This window comes from Solanum verrucosum, unplaced genomic scaffold, assembly GCF_900185275.1.
Source record: "Solanum verrucosum unplaced genomic scaffold, falcon-dt-bn FXZP01000125.1, whole genome shotgun sequence".
NCBI classification, from domain to species: domain Eukaryota; kingdom Viridiplantae; phylum Streptophyta; class Magnoliopsida; order Solanales; family Solanaceae; genus Solanum; species Solanum verrucosum.
Genome location: NW_026019923.1, coordinates 984,064 through 1,004,068, shown reverse-complemented (window position 1 = coordinate 1,004,068; position 20,005 = coordinate 984,064). Strand labels below are relative to the sequence as shown.

Below are 20,005 nucleotides of genomic sequence, written 5' to 3'. Positions count from 1 at the left end.
CAAGGGTAAGATGGAAAATGATTATTCAGTGCGATACACTATGAAATAATACGTAATACTCCTAACCAAATAAGCAAAATTCATTTTTGTCTTGTCTTCTTATTAAAAAAGAAACTTCTGATTTTTTGGTTTACTTTCCTTAAGAAAACATATATATTGTTATTATATATATATATATATAGTCTGTGGAGCTCATTGTTTTTATACTGAAAAAAAATCTTCAAATCTCCAAAATCTCATTGTTGTTTGAGCCCTTCAAACCCAGGTAAAATTTCTACTAAACCCAGAAGTTTTCTTGATCTTAAAGTTTTTTTTGTTTTCATTCTGAATCTGGGTTTTGATATTTAATTGAAATTTGGGGATTTTGATTTCTGGGTATTGTGTTTTTTGTGTTTTTTTTTTTCAGCAGAAGGGTTCAAAATTTCATCTTTGAAGCTGTAGATGGAGATCGATAAAGCAATTAGGGAATGTGATGATCGAAGATTGAAGACAAAGTATAATAATGCCATTTACGTTATTAAAAGAGCACTGGCTCTTTATCCGTAAGTATCAAAATTTGATATTTCTTTGTTGTTTACTATACATTTTGTTATTAGAAGTAGAGGTAGACCGGAAAAGTATTGAGGAGATGTAGTTAGATAGAACATGGCACAATTTTAACTTATCGAGGATATGAACTTAGATTGTAGGGTGTGGAGGTCAAGGATTAGGGTAGAAGCATAGTAGGTTGCAGTGCATTGTATTGATGTCCATTAATAGTCGTAGTATTGCTCCTGTAGATTCTTTGTCCTTCCATTGATATTACTATTTGGTGATTTAATGTACCTCGACTATCGTGTTTTGTTGTAGTTTTGAATTATTTTCCCTTGAGCCGAGGGTCTATCAGGGGTAAGGTCTGCGTATACTACCAAGACCCCACTTTGTGAGACTACACGGGGTATGTTGTTGTTGTACCTTAGTCAGTCTAACTGATTCAGCAGCATTATTAGATTGTGATGCTCATGAATACAAAATTAGGAAAGTTCGCAGCGAATGTAGATTCACTTTATCAATGTGAATTATTTTGCTCTGGGTGGGAATATAGCACATAATTCAATTTCAATTTCAAGTTCACAACATTGTGATATTAGAGCATATTATTTTAGTAGAACCTTATATTATGCTCTCTGAGTAATAAATGCCTACTCAAGGTAGGGGGTAAGGTCTGTGGATACTCTACCTTCCCCATACCCCACCTGTGGGATTACGCTAGGTTTGTTGTGTTGAGCAATAAATGACAGAATTTCACTTTTTATTCGAAGTTATTGAATTAATAATTAGTTATACTTCCTTTTTTTTTTTAATAACGGCGGTGTCCAAGCTAGCTTGTGCGCACTTGGACTATTCCACTGTGTGCTTGCGTACTCCTACTAGTATAGTAACTTTGGTCTCCCATGGTCTTTTGTTCAGCTTCATTAACTGCAAGTCCACACCCTTAGATGCATAAGCTATGCATCCTCTATCCTTGTTGTATAGACCTACCTGAAATTTCTCAAATATTAAGGGAAGAGAATTTGGGTGAGTTATTATATTTTGCTTTGGCTGAAACATGTGAACTAATTTCACGATTGAGAAAAGGTATTGAAGTGTTGCATAGAATTCAAAAATAATATAGAATAGTGTTATTTATGACTTGACTTTTGGAAAATGGTATGTTGTCTCTTTGAGAGAGTGGTCCCTTTTTTTTCCCTTTAAAAGATAGGCTATACAATGGGTTAGCAAAACAGGAAGGAGGGACTTGTGTTTTAGGGAGAGTAGTTGATTTGAGAGCTATCACGATTACTCTTCCCTTTTAAGGTGAAGCTGGCCAAGCATTTTTCAGTTTTCTCTTTTTGATATTGCTTATGTCCTTCACTTAACAGTGTACAAGAGGTTGCGTTAAGCTTTAATGGAGGGAAAGATTCTACTGTAAGTTCTTTATATGTTTCTTGGTGTTGATGGTTTAAATAGTTTGTTTTTTTATAATATTTGACCAAATATATGAATTTTTATAATTCAGGTTTTGCTTCACCTGCTGAGGGCAGGCTGTTTTCTACATCAAGCTGAAGAATTTAATTCTGGAGGAGATGCAGCTGATGATGGAAAGACATTCCCAATAAGAACAATATATTTTGAGAGTCCATCTGCTTTCCCTGAAATCAACTCATTTACTTATGAAGCTGCATCCATGTATGTGAGAAATGCTAGTTTACCTTGACCCCTTCGCCAAAAAATTTCATAGAAAGACATTCCTCGTAGATGATGTCATTTCCTTTATTAACCATTTGACCTGATCACCCTTCTCTTGCAGTTACGACATACAGATGGATATTATTAGACTTGATTTTAAATCAGGTCTAGAGGCTCTGCTAAAAGCTAATCCAATCCGAGCTATATTTCTTGGTGTCCGAATCGGAGATCCTACTGCAGTAAATATTTAGTTAATTATTCGAACTAGTCAATGATCTTCTAATCTAGGCCAGTATGATTTGTGGCTAACCACTGCTTATGGAATGTACCTTTCAGGTAGGTCAAGAGCAATTCTCACCTAGCTCACCTGGGTGGCCACCTTTCATGAGGGTGAACCCAATTTTGGACTGGTCATACAGGTTTGACGATGCCCTCATATACACTCCATATACATGCAAGAAAAAGTTAGTAAAATTGATGGTTCATCAAGTTGTATTATAAATTAAGCGAGTAATACAGCTAGAATATTATTCTTAGTTATTAGCATGGCAAACATTATAATGACAAATGGACAAACTAAGATTCCTCACTAGATGAAAGTAAATAATCTTTAACTTCACCATATGCAAATAAAAAAGGCAATAAAAGAAAAATTTAGCTGTTCGCAATGTTTCTCTTTTAGGCTTTAAAACATGAATCCAAGTAGGATATTAATTAAGCATACGTCACCATTTTCATCTGAAAAGAGATAAAGACAAAAGCTTTTGAAGATGAATGTTAATATACTGTAGATATTGACATTCAAGTGAACTCCATGATTTTTTCATGGAAACACTGTTACAAGTATTTGTAGCCCTAGAATTGGAGGATTTGAAGAGCAAGTACTAGCTTTCAAGTCCATTGAATGTCGGATTGAGATTAAACCAATTAATCCAAATGGAGTTAACAAGTAAATGTTAAAAGTAGACAATGACTGACTTGAACTATTTTTGTCATTAGTTGGTTGACTCTTAACTATAGGATAACAATTCGTGTACTTTAGTTTTTTTTTTTGAGGTATTCATGCACAAAAGAACTGTTTTTCTGATGAAATGCGTGAAGACCTCAGAAGGGCAACATGCCAAGGATATTAGGAAGGAAAAAGAGGATTAGCTTATTGATTATCAAGCATGTTGCTTCTTACCTAAAAAGGAACAGTGGAGGGTCATGATAGATGCTAAAGTCGGTTAGCCTTAGCAGTACTATAAAGATACTGGACTAAGGGACATCTAAGTTGCTCGGACTTGGGTGCGGGTGTCCGATACGGGTGTGGATCCAAAGGTCAGATCCTTCATGATCTAATTTTTAAGATTCGGGGATATGGATCCATGTATGGATAAGGGTGCGGCGATTCGCCTAAAAATAATTAAAATATCTAAAAATATAGTTATAAAACCTAAATAATGAGAATTATGAGAACTTGAGGAGAATCTTGGAATGAGATTAAAGGAAAATGAGTGACATAGAAATTTCTATATAAAAGGTATTCTATTTTCTTCAATTTCACCCTAGCTTTTGGATTGATTACGGAAATCATCAAAACTATCCAGACTTTTCCCATCAATTTTTGTCAAAGTACCAAAAATCGGTTGACCAAATTGGACACGGATCCCACACCGACACCCACACCCATGTCGTGTCGACGCGGGTGCGGCACCAAAAGTGAAGAGTCTGAGCAACTTAGGTGGACATAGCTTTTGGAATCGGCAGTTCTTGGGTTGACTTAAATTTTGATGCAAGGCCTAGAAAATCAAGGAGTATAAAACATTTATACTCCGTAACAAATTATGGCTTGAATTAGAACAACTCAAATAAATTTTGTCTTGAATTTTCTTAAATGCCTTGGTTGGCGATGAACGTTGCCTCAATTGTTGGTCATGGCAAGTGCTGAATGTGTAATTTTCATTATATTTAATTGATTAAATTTGTCAATTCAGGTATAGTGTAGATTATAGCATTTTGCTGATCAAATAGTTCTATTGGATGTTCTTTCACTATCATTTTGAAGCATTAAATATGATTTTGTTTGCAATTATCCTGGCACCAAGACATAATAAAGAAAAATTTATTCTTGGGAACAACTCAAAAGGTTTGGAATTTACTATAATCCAGCTAAAGATAGGGATGGCCAAACTCTTAGAGCCTGTTTGGATGGACTTATAACTTATGGCTTTTAAACATAAGCCATAATAAGTTAGAAATCCGAACTTCTAGCTTATTTTTGTTATTTTAGCTTAAAAACTAGTGCTTCAAAGCACTTTCTTATCTTATCCAAACACTAAAAGCTCTTTTGGCTTAAAAGCACCTAAAGATAAGTCGATCCAAACAGGCTCTTAGTCATTATTCATTCTGAACAAACTATTTGTCATGTGGCTGGCATTTTCATTCAATACTCACCCTTGTTAAATTGGCTAGTTCGCTTATTTCACCTTTTTCAGGGTTTTGTATGCCTTTTCAATGGAAAGTGTTCATTTAGCATTTTTTTTTTTTATTTGATCTGCCATGCTTCTGTGCATTTTTAATGATCTTGATCAGCCATCTTGCCGTTTGTTTCTCCTTTTGGATGAATTAAAATGACTAACCTGCAAAATTTGTTACGACAGAGATGTATGGGCATTCCTATTGGTATCCAAGGTTCGGTACTGCAGTCTTTATGATCAGGGGTAATTTTCTGTTGTGTTACTTCAAAATTTATCACTTGGATTCATCATCCCACATTACACAAAAAAGATGACATTCATGAGATTTATATATTATTTCTTTGATTCGTGCTCTACTTAATACTCATAAATGATACTTTTGAACTCCAATTTCAGGAGGCACCCTGATTGTTTTGAGCATCTATTTGTTTTACTGCTTTTGTAGGTATACCTCAATCGGGAGCATTCATGATACTGTTCCTAATGCACTTTTATGCACGAGGAACTCCGACAGTAGTGAAGAGAAGTTTAAACCTGCCTATTTACTGGCTGATGGAAGATTGGAAAGAGCTGGAAGAGCAAAGAAGAACTCTTCTGCGGTTTGCGGGAAATTATCTTCTACTAGCAATGGACTGAAAATGGAGAATTTGAATTCTGGTAGCATGCTTACTGCCTCGATTATTACTGTGGGGGATGAAATTTTGTAAGTTATTGTTGCTTGACATTTGTAGTTGATGATTCTTGTATCACGCTAACATGCTCTTTTCTAAGTGTCTTTTTCTCGTTATATGTAACTTTTGTTGGATTGATGCTATATTTCGTTTATATTCTCTTCTAGTGTGTGTTCCGTCTTATATATTTTCAATTGATCTGTCATGATTACATATTCTATTTGCTGGTTCTTTGTGATCGGAATTGTTGAACTTGAGGGTATTTATTATACGAAGTGAATTGTTGAACCTGAATGTACTTAAGTTGTTCTTGAAACAAGATTCAAATTCCTGACATTACAATTCCCTAATTAAAAAAAAACACAATGAATCTCTTGGGGAGCTAGATTTCCCGCAAGCAAATCAAATTCTGCAAGCACATAATTCTTCTTCACCCAGCTATCTGAGCTGCTGATATTTGAACAAGTTATCCTCTACAACAGAGGAAATTACCCCCTCTAAATTAAACTCCTCAGTCCTCAGTCTGTAATCCAGAAGGAATACAGCGATCTTATTGTGACGTGTAAAGGACATGCCATCTCATATTACAAAATTTCAATTTGAATTTTCTAGTCATTTTATGGTTAAGTGGATATGATTTGCCTGTAGGCATTAGTCAAGACAGTAACTTGAGGGGCAGAGCTTGGTCTTGGGTTCTGGTTGATGTGTGTCATTACAGTTTTTGATATACTTTTTTGGCAACCAGATGGACATAAGGAGGCTGTCAAATTTCTGTGCATTTGTCCAAGCAGATGTTTTCTTTGATTAGTCTATGTCAATAGGAAAAGTTTACTATGCGCTTACATGTAATGCAAAATATAGTCTTTATTTTCAGTTTGCTCTATGTTATACTCTCCCATTTGAAGAGAGAGACAATAAGATTGGAGTCAAGTGAATGTATATTCACCTGAACCAAAAATCTTATTTTTGTTGGTCTCTGCATCTGCTTGCTTATCATATATCTTTCTCATGGTTCCATAGCTCAGGTTTGGCACTGTAGAGGACAAGTTGGGTTCTGTGTTGTGTAAAAAACTCCATTCTATTGGTTGGGCAGTATCGCGAGTTACTGTCACTCGAAACGATGTAAGTAATATGTATTTGGAAGCTTTTGCAATGTCTGTTTGAATTGCGTGAACAGTTAAAAAGAGTCGAAAGCTAGAAATAAAAATCTCAAATTCTCTCTAATAAGTTGCTAAGGAGAAATCAATAGCCTAGTAAAATATCTCCCTAGTAATTGGAAAAGATTCATTGGACCATTCCAAAGCCAATTGTTAGCTAGAACAGTCCATTGTTATTTCTTTCTTGAACCAGCATCTTTTTCCTTTATTTCCCACCTCGATAGTTCAATGCTTGAGGAACCTTAAACATTTATAATTTGAATGTTACTAAAGTCCTCATTTGTCATCTCATCCTCTCAATTTCAGATAGATTCTGTAGCCGAGGAAGTAGAGAGATTGAAGTCCAGAGATGATATGGTAAGCATTTGTCAATATGGATTATATTGTGGACCAGTCTGCAAATAGTTTTGTATGTCTGTACTCGGTGAGAAAATATTGCCAGCTTCTTTAAGCATAAGGTTTTTCAAATTGTTGTCCTCCTACAGGTATTTATATATGGTGGGATCGGACCATTGCATTCAGATGTTACTGTAGCAGGAGTAGCAAAAGCTTTTGGTGTTCGCATGGTACATGATATAAATTTACTAAGTCTTTTGCGTGCTTTTTCCATGACTTAGCCTGAGCAATAGCTTCTGAATGATTTAGCTAAGTAGCATCGAAATTGATTCCCATGTTTGTCTGACATGGCATATGTCGCAAACTTGATGGCCCATGTGTGTGATATTTCAAAAAGAAAACTTCCGTCATTAGCTCCTGTTGTGTGTCTGAGAGAGGAATATTTGAAGGTGATGGTCAAATGGAGAACAGGTCTTATAAGTTTAGAAGAAATTAATTAGAGAAAGATGATTAAAAATCTAATTTTAGATTACCATGGTAAAGTCACAGAGATTTTTTATTGGTAAATGTATTTGATGCATAGATGTCTATGATTATGAATTTTTATAGCTGTGTATATGATTCCCCTATGGCATGACTTCCTATTTGTAGTTTCCGTCTATGAACTTCGTTGATCATGTATCGTTAAGGAATTCCATGATCATATATGGCTTTGTTGCTTCCCCGTTGCTATATGTTCACCATGTCTCCTCGTCGAGTTTGTAATTCCTCTATTTGAGATGTATCATAAAAGTCAAAATGAGACTTTATGGCATGACCTCTTGGTCAATGTTCCCTCTTAAACCCTTTGGACGAAATCCTTCGATTCGCTATAATCCGATGAGAAATCTAGAATCGCGAATAACCATGGTTGTTCTTAGGAATCATTTACCTTGAAGATAAAGTATAGGAGAGTGAGAATTGGAGCTATGTAGCTGTGGTTCGAAATGAGAGCGATGAGAAAAGGAGCTCAAAAAATCTAATTTGGGGTATTGAAATTCCTTTTGCGTAGGTGGACCCCACTTTTGTTTTTTATTAGTCTCCTTGATCTTAACAAAGAAGGTCAAAGAAGGTGTTATCCTTTATGCCTTTGCTGCATATGTTTACATCACATGGGTTCTAATCCATGTGGCATTTTATATTAATACACACTCAGCTGCTTTATGGGTTGTACATTGCGTTACACAAATTTGTACTTTATTAGACACCTTACAGTAAAATATTCAAAACTTCGTGTACAAATTTTGGATTGGCAAACGGTTCATGCGTTCGAAACTAGACTCGAAGACCTTTAATTTGATAGTAATTCACCACTTAACCCGGGAGATATTCTTGTTTGAAGTTGGACCATGTGCAAGCTCATTTGAAGTGTTAGTCAGTGACATAGCTTCCAACTCGTCTTTGTGATAGGGCTATCCTTAGCCCTTAATCACTCCCAGTGCACCTCCTATACTTATTATCACATCAATGTTATGGTAATAGTTCATAGCTCTTTGGCACACAACATTATTTCTAATCGACGTTGTCACATTTTAAAGTCTTAAATCATTTTGGGCCTTTATCCTTTTGCCCAATGTACTTTCCACACTCATCCTAGTCCATTTAATTTTTTTTTTGACTTAAAAATCCTCAGGTGGTCCCCACACTTTCAACCTTGGTCCTGTTTCAAGGTTTTACAGTAACACAACTATAATCTGTTAACATACTCGGAATATTCATAACTGTTTTAAAACAATTAATCCTTGTGTTATTCTGCATGTTTAACAGATAAACCAGTTTCGGCTGATTCTTCTGATATTTATGTACTTTTCAGATATGTTATTTGATATTCCACTTCTCGCTGATGTTTCGGTGTCGAATCTTTCTTTCAGGCTCCTGATGAAGAATTTGAAGAACATCTGAGGCACCTCATAGGAGAAAAATGCTCTGGTGACAAGAATGAGGTTAGAGCTTTTCTTTAAAGTATTATTGTAGACAAGAATGACATAGCATCAACGTACCTGTGCTAATAGAGTGAGTTTGGTGCTTCAGTCTTACCTTCTGATGCACTGGTATTAAGAAATTTCTCCTTACATTATGTTAGGAGTTGATTGGAAGGTAAAGGGTATATACCTTGGGATCTACCTGAACTTGGCTCAATTTATTCGGTGCACATTTAAACTATTGTGAGTCAAAATAACCCCGCTGGACTTGACAATTTGACTCCTTTGGCTTTGACTCTCTGGGATGCTCTCACCCGATGAAGGCGAGAGACGCCTGTCACGTGGTCCTTCTTATTTTGTCCACATGGCTTTTTTGAAAAATAAAACAATTCTTTTAACCTCTTAAAATCCATCAATTTTTCGGATCATCTTCTATTGGTTAAAAACTTGTCTGGAACTTCGTTATTTTGGCTGAAACCATTTTCAATTTTGCTAAAATGATGAAATTCCAGCCAAGCTTTTTCACGGATTAGCCTGCAAAAGAACTACACAATCGGAACAAACAGTCGTTGCATCTAAGGAAGAAATAAAAATAAATACTTTGTTGGAACTTCATTATTTTGGCTAAAACTTTTCTTATTTGGTTTAAAATGATGAAATTCTATGTTACCTTTCTCAAAAAAAAAATGGTGAAATGCTACCCAAACTTTTACAGATTTGGCCGAAGAAGTACACAGTTGGTACAAATAATCATTACATCTAAAGAAGAACTAAGAAAGAAATACACAGTTAGAATTCCCTTATTTTGGCTAGAACTTTTGTTGTTCGACTATAAATAATGGAATTTCAGCAATTTTTTTTGCAGAAGGAAGAAATAAAAATAAATACTTTGTTGGAACTTCATTATTTTGGCTAAAACTTTTCTTATTTGGTTTAAAATGATGAAATTCTACCCAAACTTTTACAGATTTGGCCGAAGAAGTACACAGTTGGTACAAATAATCATTACATCTAAAGAAGAACTAAGAAAGAAATACACAGTTAGAATTCCCTTATTTTGGCTAGAACTTTTGTTGTTCAGCGATATTTTTTGCAGATTTTGCAACAAGACACAGTTGAAAGCAATAGCCATTGCACTAAAGAAGAAACAAAAAATAAATACAGTAGGGGTAAAATCTGCAATGTATATTAAACAAGAAGAAATACACAATTGGAACAAATAAACTATCGTATATGATCATGTGGCAAGTAATGTTTGGAAAAACCCTACCTGGAAGGTTATTTTTTGCTTTTGCGTCACTCCCACGTGCCTAAAAGAGGTTATAGCCACGCTCTTTGCCACGTCAACCCCTTGGGGGGAGGGGGGTGAAGGTATCAAATTGCCAAGGCCTGGGGTAATTAAGAGTTAAGACTATCGATAGTTTAGGTGTGCACCAAGTAAACGGAGGCAAGTTTAGGGGATCCCAAGGTTAATGAAAGAGCTCTGTGATAGGCTGGTAAGTCCAGTTTACATGATCAGAATTTTATTTTCTTCTCGGGACTTGGAATTACAATTCTGTATCTTGATTGGTAAATTAGCTGAATAATGTTAAGACTTTTCAGTATAGTTCTCATACATGTATATTAGCATCTGAGGCACCTAATAACCTGAACTTCTGATTTACTATCTGATACAAATTGGAGAAGAAAAGTTTGGAGATATCACTTTTCTAAGTACTACAGGATGAATCAGTATTTTCAGATACATTTAATTCGATGATAACTTGCACCTGCAAAATCCCGACTCCAAAAGTTTCAAGTCCTGATATTTTTTTCCAAGGCTCTTCTGGAATTCTTGTCAATCCAGAGATTGTTTCAATATTGTCGTTTGAAATTATGCACCATCTTGTGGCCCAAGAAAGGACTGTTAAGATACAAATGAAATAAGTGCAAGGAAGATAAATACTTATTTATAAATTTCTTGTCATTGGATGTGATTATATTTGTAAACAATTTTAGCTACACTACCAGAGTACCAGTCACAGTTAAACTGTTGTTTCTTTTCCTATTCCAGATGGCGCTGTTGCCTGAGGGTATTACAGAATTGTTGCATCATGAACAGCTGCCTGTGCCTTTGGTATGTTGGCCATTATCTGAAATATAATGATTATTTTTAAGTTCTTTCTCGCTTTATAAAAAAGTTCTTTCTCTATGATGATTTCTTTATATCAGAGACTTATAATGCTATCCAACTTATGCAGTGAATCAATTCTAATTTATACTTATTGCAAAATATCCAACAAACAAGGTCCAAACCGGCTGAATGTGTCAAGCTATAAGATGAATTTTTCTTCTATAAATAGGAGATTAGTCATTAGTGTTACAGCAGAGCTGTCCAATTGGGCCGACATGGATGAGTCATTTTATTGGTGAAATTGTCGAGGTCTTCTTTTGATTAGTCGAAACATCTAGATGCTTGTTTACTTTTTCCGCCATAACAAAAAAGCTATGATTGAAGTGAAGGAACCAGCCACACGTATAGAATGCATGTATCTCATGTTTGATTTTATAGTTAGCTTGGTATAGTTCTTTCCCACGAGGTAGAGGTAAGGTCTGCGTACACTCTACCCTCCCTAGACCCCACTTTGTGGGATTTCATTGGGTATGTTGTTGTTGTTGGTTTAGTTCTTTTCGTCGTTAATCATCTTATCTTGATAAAAGTATTCGTACATCCAGCCAATGATGTTTTGACACTATTACATCTGACTAGGCACAAAGATATAATTCTTCAGCTTTCCTCTTTTTTTTTTTTTTCTGTCCGCAGGAGGGGGCTTGAGACTTGTTTGATTTTACCCACAAACATAATTTTTGCTTGTGTCATTTCTGTCATTATCTAAAATATAAATTTTCTAAAGATTCTTCCTCTTGTCGACAAGGTTTGGCCAGCGATGTTTTTAAGTATGACCCTATACATCTGAATAGGCATACACCTAAAATTACACTTTCCTTTCTTGTTTGCTGTTGGGAGGAGAGGAGTGGGAGTCGGGACTAGTTTGGTTTGCCTACCAAATATATTTTTGCTTGTCTTGTCCATTGAAGTCATTATCTGAATATATATCTCCTAAAGATTCTTCTTTTGTCACCAAGGTTTTTTTTTTTTTTTGAAAATGGTAATGTTGTATTATATCACAAAAGTACATGGGTTGTACTCAAACTTTATATACAAATGCACTCTAGACACTCCTACTCTATTTCTATATTGAGTCTAAAACATCAACTATAGAGGCAGTGTTATTTGAGTATAATTGATTACACCAAAAACATAACAACAAAATGCAGTTTAGTTTAACATCCTGCACACTATTTTCTATGCCTTCAAAACATCTGGAATTCCTTTCTTTCCAGATTGCCCACCATATTGAGCAGGGATAATTCTCAATCTAGTTCTGTCTTTTGCAAGGGCACCTGCCTCCTCCCAGCTGTACAAGGCCTCAGTAACTCTCCTAGGCATAGTCCAGGATATGCCTTTAAGGCTCAAAAAAAATCCTCCAAAGCTGCTGAGTGTATTTGCAGTGTAGAAATAGATGGTTTACAGTTTCTAAGGTTTCCCCACATAGGAAACACCTAGAGCATAAGGTTATCCCCCTTTTCATTACATTATCCTGAGTCAGGGCAGCTTCTTTAGCTAGCAGCCAAATAAAGCATGAGACTTTGTGTGGGATTCTACACTTCCATATTTGTTTCCAAGGCCAGATGGGACTCTGCTGGCTTGATTGATCCATCAGCCTGTAAGCTAAATGCACTTTGAACTTGTCACCAAGGGTTTTTATGGTCATGATTGATTTCTAAATCTATTTCACAAGAATTTCTATGTAATAATCCACAGACCATTGCCGATTGTATTCGGAAAAAGGTATGCAATGACACTTGCCTTAGGCAAATTCACATTGGATTATTGGAATTGGATGCAATTTGGATTCCTAGGACCTAGAGTATCAAGAAAGGTGTTTTTTTGCGTGGTTAGCAACAAGGGATGTGATCTTGACAGCAGAAATTTGAGAAAGAGGAGGATCATTGGTGTCAATTAGTGTTTTATGTGCAAAAACTCCGGTGAAGATGTAGACCATCTAATGTTGCTTTGTAAAGTGGAAAATCGGTTATGGTGGGTGGTTTTTAATGTGTTTGGAAAGCAATGGGTGATGACGGGCACAATGAAGGAGGTGTTGTGAAGTTGGACTCACTGGAGGGGGAAGAGAAGTCCAAGGGCGTGGAGAGTGGCCCCTTTAGCAATAATGTGGGTTATTGGAATGAGAGAAATAAGAGGGCTGAACCGCTGAAGTGCTGGAACAAATTTTTGTAAAATTGCAAAGTAGTCTATTGTGTCTAGTTTCTTTTGGTGTACTTATAAAGTCCCTATTGATATAGAGGATTGAATCTCTTTTGTTGAGAACCATAGGTGTAGGTCCTCTTCTTTTTGGTATACCGCTTGTATACAGGGATTCCCCCATTGTTAATAATATACTTTACCGTAATACCTCTTAAAGGGGCCAATTCAGGATTTAGTTTTTCGAGGCACCTTTTGGATTAAAGCTCAAAGGGTCAAAATCTTGAAGGCCCAAATGTCTTGTGGGGTTTAGAGTTATCAGACCAAAGCAGACAAGACAATACCTTGACAGATGGGCATGGATTGTGACAGTTGGTATCGGAGTTGGTACCTCCCCTAGTACGGTAGTGTGCATACCTAAGCAAGGACGTTGAGCCCTTAAGGGAGGGAGTACCACAGACTGTTGGTATAGTTGAACTCGAAAGAGGGTATGGTGTGACACTTCCCTTAAGGCAATTCTCACATTCAAAATGGGAGGTGAAATATAGGGGCCATATAGGTGTGAGTTCAGGATTCGATTGTCGGGGTGCTTTTCGAGTTAAAGCCCAAAAGGGCAAAACTGTAAGGTTCAAATGCCTTGAGGTGGCCTAAAAGAGTCATGTCAAAGGGGACAACACCTTGGTAGTTGGGCCTGGGCTGTGACATTCTATTTTAGCACATTGTGTTTATATTTTTCTGTTTGAATTTAAAAAATATGAAGGTTTGGTAACTTTTCAATAAGTTGACAATTTTTTCTTAGATGTTTCTTTCAAATCCTACAGTCTGTGTGCATTGAGTATATCCTGAAGTCTATTACTTCAACCAATGAGCTCTAAAATCTATTTAATTTCTCTTGATGAAAAGATTTCATCACTACTTTGTCAATTAAATTTTTCTATGCATATTATTCTTTGGCATTTTTTGTGCATAAATGTTTTAATTCTAGACCATGGATACTAGATAGAGATGTAAGTTGTAACACATAAAAATAAATAGGATCGATACCTAGTAAAGGGAAAGACAAGTTCTATAGAACTGTTGAGAAACCAACAATGTTACATGAGAATGAGTTTTGGGCCTAAAAGGTATAATGTAACCCAAAAATGAGTGTCATAGATATTCTGTTTTAAGATGGACTGTGACTACAGCCAAAATTAGACAGTATGAGAACATATCACATCATGAGAGGATTCAAGTAGCACACAAAATAAAATGATAGAAGATTGCCTGAGATGGTTTGTCCATGTCATATGCAGATCTTAAATGTACTCATTAGTTCATGTTACAATGTGATGATTGCATTTATTAGCAGGAATGAGGTGGACAGATTTTCTCAAAATTTCTACATTTTTGGATTTCATGTGTGAATGTAGCAAAGAAAGTACACAGTATTGGATTCATATAAAGCAGTATGAATCCATTACTTAGCCGTGTTGTTTCATTTACCTAAAGTCTGGCATTTGTCAGTGATATTTAAAGATTTGTATGTTAGTGTAAGAATAAGTATGAGATTAAGAGAACCCTTAGTTTTAGAGAATACCTAATTCATCTTTAAGTCAAATTTTTGAGTATTTGAATGAAAAAAGCTTCAAATAGAGCCAAATATAGATATGGATGTTTCATATAGACGAAGGCTCAAATAGAGCAGAATGGACGTGGGTGATCATATAAACTATTTTGGAATTGAGGCATAGTTTTGTTACTGTTGCAACCTTTCCATTCTAGATATTTGTAGTGGTGCTGCTGGATTGTAGTTTTCCTTCTCCTACGCTACTCATTTTCCTTTGAAGTTGTTAGAAAATAGTTGGATTTTATTAAAGAAAAAGAAAATAGGAAACCCTAATGTTTTAAGAAGTGAAGAAATCAGATCACTATTTATGACAGGTAGATGAATGTTCTTATGTAGCACTAATAGTTTTGTTGGCTTATTCAAAGTTGTCAATGTGGTTTACAAATACGAAAAAGCTGATCACTGATAGTGAACCTACCTTGTCTTTGCCTCGATTTCCTCCTCCTTTGCTTTCCCCCCCTCTCTAATCTTTTAATTACATGGGGCTGTTTTATGTCCTTGTTATATTCCTGATGATGCCTCTTTACCTATTTGTTAAAGAAACTTACAATGTAGAAAGTTTATGACCATGTGCATTACCTTTGTAGATCAAGTGCCATAATGTGATTATTCTCACTGCAACAAATGCTGTAGAGCTGGATCGGCAATGGGATTGTCTGATTGAATTGGCAAAATCTAATGGCATCCTGGAGCAGATGGATCCATTTGTATCAAAATGCTTTGCAACAACTCTTTCTGACGTGAGTTCTCAGGAACCCTTTCTTAGATTCTCTTTTTGCTTCTTTTTTAACTTTCCTTGTTGATGTGTGATATTGTGAACTAGAAGAGTCATTTCATTGGATATATCATTAGTATTCGTGAATCCTTTTTCAGCATGCACGAGTAAGTAGTAAGTGCCTTTCCAAGTTTTGTTTCTTCCACAGAATCCTTGTTAGGAAAAGATGTTTGATGGCATCCCAGAGTGATCCAGAAGATTTCTGGCCCTTTTTTTGGGGACTCTTCTCGGTGGTTTGGAAATGATGGTGTTTAAGATTTCCTAAAAAAGTTGATGGTTATTCCTGACAAATTTTAGATTTTTCTCTGAGGTCCTAGTTCTGAAAAGCAAATTGAAGTTTTCATGTCAGTTTTTCTTCATGAAGAGTGTACAAATCTCCAGTTACCTATAATCTTTTGATTACGTAATAAATTTTTGGGCAACCAATCATGCCCGTATACAAGCAGTATAGCAAAATAAAAAACCTACAAAAGAGATGATTTTCTACGAACAACATTGAATCTTCTGTACATAAAGGAACCTTATGGTGCACCAGAAAGAAATTAGAGATAAAACTACGTAACTACTGTTACAGGTTTCAAGAAAAAAGACTTACTCCTCAACTGAGCAAAATTCATTTCTATGCCTCAAAAGAACTCCTATTTCTTCGGTACAAGCTTCCATGCTCTTCTTTTTCTTCTCCTTCGACCATAATTCCAGCTGAACATTACCTCTTTCACCGTGCTTAGCTAGGTGAAAATATACCAAACCATCTAGGATTCCCCACCATAGTCTCGATGCTGTTGGACAATGAATGATGAGGTGGCCCATAGCTGACATCTTTGCCCGAACCCATGTACTTAAACACCAATTTTCATAAGTAACTTTCCCTTCCTGAGATTCTTTGCCATCGAGATCATGCCTCTTGCTGCTAATTAAGTGTAGAAACATTCCTTTCTTGTTACCTTTGGTATATAAATCTATCTATATGGAAAAGCGACTACCTCCCCAACCTCACCTCCATACATCGTGTCTATCCTGTGTTGTACTTTGTTTGTGCAGTAAATTAATGAGACTTTGGAAACCTAGAACCTCCCAATTTTGTAAGTTCTTTTTGAATCTCAAATCCCAAATGCTTCTCTATCTTGTAAAGGAAGAAGTGAAGAAAAATTATTGATAAATCAGGTAAATAATCTTCAGTTCCTCACACAGTTGTATTCATTTAGTATTCTCATGCTAAATGAACTAAAGGAATTAGAAGTGACTTCTCACATCAGAAAAAGGCACCACATTGCAGTGAACCTCAGATCCTTCTCCCACATATTTCTTGTGTGTGCATACAAGGATAACCTTTTTACCTCTCACATGAACCTGGATAATATCCTCTGATTTAAGATATTTCAAAAGGTTTACGTTGGAAGTTTCATAAAACTCATGACAAATAGGGCAGGACAAGGAGCTGCAGAAATAATGAGAAAAGTTGTGGAGCTGCAAAATTTTTTAGTGTCCAGGACCTGGATGATCTAATGATATCATAGATATAAGAGAATATTTTGTGTTGGGCACCAATCTGATACCATCTGTCACATGTACGTATGTAGACCTAATATTACCATGTGTGTAAAGCATTTGGAGGTTGGTAACTGAAAAAAAACAGCTTTCCCAGAAAGATATAATCCGACTTAAAAGTTTTATGCATTTATAAAGGCATAGAGAATATTATTTGATCATGGAAAGCACTTGCAGATCTTTGCTCATTGTAACAGTCACCTGGATACATCCATTTGGGGTTGGGGTGGGGTGGGGGTGTGTGCTATAAACAGAAAATGTGTGCCTGCTTAACTTTCACTTTACCTTTGTGCTGCTAACATTATACACAAATAAATAGATGTAATGGAACCAGTTTACCTTTCTCAAAAATAAATAAATAGATGTAATGGAACCTGCTCCATATTTGGGTTTCATGCAATCATCATCAGATACCTGTGGTAACAATATAACTATTCGCTCATCAATATTATTTCTTGTATTTTACTTCCTGGATAACCTTCTAGAATAGTTGGATGCAGTTCATTTATTCCGTTGTTTCCTTTTCTTCATTTTGAGTGAGTCATTATGATTAATCACTGTATTGGGTTTTTCTTTTCTCTTCCTCACTTCTTTTAGTTTTAAGTTTCACTTATAATATAATGTCAATACAAATGGTTATTTACTCTTTTCGTACTTTGTCCTATTGCAGGTTGAAGTTGCTCAACCTCTGTCAAAGCTTTGTGCTCAGTTTCCTGATCTTTACATTGGTAAATTAATTGATTTCCCTGCTGCCCGTCCAGCCTTTTCCTCCTTCCTGTTATAACAACTTTCCCTGTTTTCTTGGATATGAAGGAGGCTATCGCGAATCAAGAGAAGGCCCGCTTATAATTACTTTTGAAGGGAAGGTAAATAACCTCTTGCCGAAGATATCACATGGTTTTGAAGCATGTTCTTTTATCAGTTGAATGAATTTGTTGTGTTGCTGTAGGATCTATCAAGAATAGAAGCTGCTTCTCAGTCATTGTGCCAAAAATTTCACCCTGGTGCATTCTCCAAAATCAAGTGACCATCCTAGTTGCCCTGGTTGTTGCTCTTGGCTTGCATATCCAAGTTATATGGACCAAAATGGCCTCTAAATTTTGGACTTAAAAATGCCAAAAAGGAGAATAAAGGTACAATGAAGGAGAACGATGCTCGAGAAGAAAGAGATCAAAGAAAATGGAATAGCTTCAATTTCAGCTCAATTGCAACTCTTGATACAAATATTTACTGTTTCATACAGTTTAAGACACAATTACTTGAAAGCTTATTTGTACCTCTGGGATCAAACAGCCTTTCTGTTGCACAGAATCTCTTATATTCTGTACTAGTAGTTTATCATCTGCCATTTACTTGGTTACATTATGTTACTATAAATTGATGCATTTCACCTTTCATTTCAACCAAACTGAATCCTGGTGTTTTGTGTATACCTTCAGTTTTCATCTTCTCCCTTACTTTTTCAGCATCAAACCATCTGTTTTCTGCAGCATAAATGTTGGAGAGAAGAATGTAACGCCCCGAGTGATACGGGTCCATTTGAGTCACAATCTTGGCTATCCTTTCACCCATTTGAACCTCACCATGCATCCTACAAGCCCCTAGCAAGGCACCCCAGATGCCAGCATCAGCTTTTTCAGGCATATCTTGAATAAACATCTCTGCTTCTTCAAGCAAACCCGCCCGACCGAGAAGATCAACCATACAACCATAGTGCTCAGATCTTGGTGTAATGCCATGTACTTTACTCATAGCATTGAACAGCCATTTGCCTTCTTTAACTAAACCTGCGTAGCTGCAAGCACATAAAACACCTAAATATGTTATCTCATTAGGACCTGTTCCTTCATCACACATTTGATGGAACAACATAAGAGCTTCCTTTGCAAGACCATTCATTGCTAGTCCAACGATCATGTTAGTCCAAGCCAACACTGATTTTTTTCTCCGTATCGTGTAAAATACTGTAAGAGCTTTCTCAGGATCGCCACACTTGCTATACATATCCAACAAAGCTACCTCAACTTCTTCCTCCTTTATGTTCTGTTTTTCCATGCAAGAGTGGATGGCTTCACCGATATGCAGTACACCTGCATATCCACAAACTGAGAACAACCCAACTAACGTTATCCGATCAGGTTTCAATCCAAACCTGAACATATCTCTTAGCAACTCTAAGGACTTCATATACATCTTGTTCTGAGTATAACCAAGAATCATAGTGTTCCATGAGACTAAATCTCTATCTGGCATTGCTCGAAAGATAGTCTCTGCTGAACTCATATCACCTGCCTCAGAATACCCACTAAGCATGACATTCCAAGCAGTAGTATCCTTAGGCATCTGACTAAAAACAACACCAGCTCTCTCTAGTTCACCCTTTTGTATAAAACCATCAAGAAGTGAAGTCCATGAGAAAACCGTCTTCATTTGCATCCTATCGAACAACTTCTCAGCTGACTCCATATCTCTAAACTTAGCATACATATCAATCAACCCATTACCAAGATTTTCACTCATATGTATTCCTCTTTTCATAATATACAAATGTATCAACTTGCCTAAACCAAAATCCCCCATTTTCAAAGAACACGAAACAAGTCCAAGAAGTGTAACCGCGTTAGGCTCAACCCCGTTCCAACACATCTCGTTAACCGCAGCCAAAGCCTCATCAAAACAACCATTTTTAACAAAATCATCAATAACCACATTCCAAGAAACTACATCTGGTTCAGGCATTTCATCAAACAGGTACATGATCTCGACGAAAAACCCAAACTTTGCATACATATGTAAAAGTGAATTTGCTATATGAAGGTCCAAAACATGCCCAAATTTTATCACAGAACAATGCAATGCTTCACCAAGAATGTAATTTTGAGTCCTGCACACTGCTTTAATCACAAAAGGGTAAGTATAATGATTAGGGAAAAAACCATATCGTAACATTTTGACGTAAAAACTCATTACTTCACTTG

At 36.1% G+C, this 20,005-nt stretch overlaps 2 protein-coding genes across 5 annotated transcripts in view; one reads left to right on the top strand and one right to left on the bottom strand.

The window, feature by feature from the left end:
* Positions 1–20,005, bottom strand: part of LOC125826478 (uncharacterized) — a 272,616-nt gene that overhangs the window by 44,993 nt on the left and 207,618 nt on the right. The window lies entirely within an intron of this gene.
* On the top strand, positions 204–18,457 carry LOC125826217 (uncharacterized). Of its 2 annotated transcripts, none has more exons than XM_049505549.1 (17): positions 204–265; positions 410–542; positions 1,902–1,947; positions 2,039–2,208; positions 2,330–2,447; positions 2,545–2,627; positions 4,851–4,910; positions 5,113–5,370; positions 6,364–6,460; positions 6,802–6,852; positions 6,981–7,061; positions 8,742–8,813; positions 10,846–10,908; positions 15,292–15,444; positions 17,698–17,755; positions 17,841–17,893; positions 17,977–18,457. In XM_049505549.1, the coding sequence occupies exons 2-17, from the start codon at positions 442–444 to the stop codon at positions 18,052–18,054; spliced, it is 1,542 nt and encodes a 513-aa protein (XP_049361506.1). In that variant the 5' UTR covers positions 204–265; positions 410–441; the 3' UTR covers positions 18,055–18,457. The 2 variants fall into 2 exon arrangements, with proteins under 2 accessions (XP_049361506.1, XP_049361499.1); XM_049505542.1 differs by having other exon boundaries at positions 220–265; positions 407–542.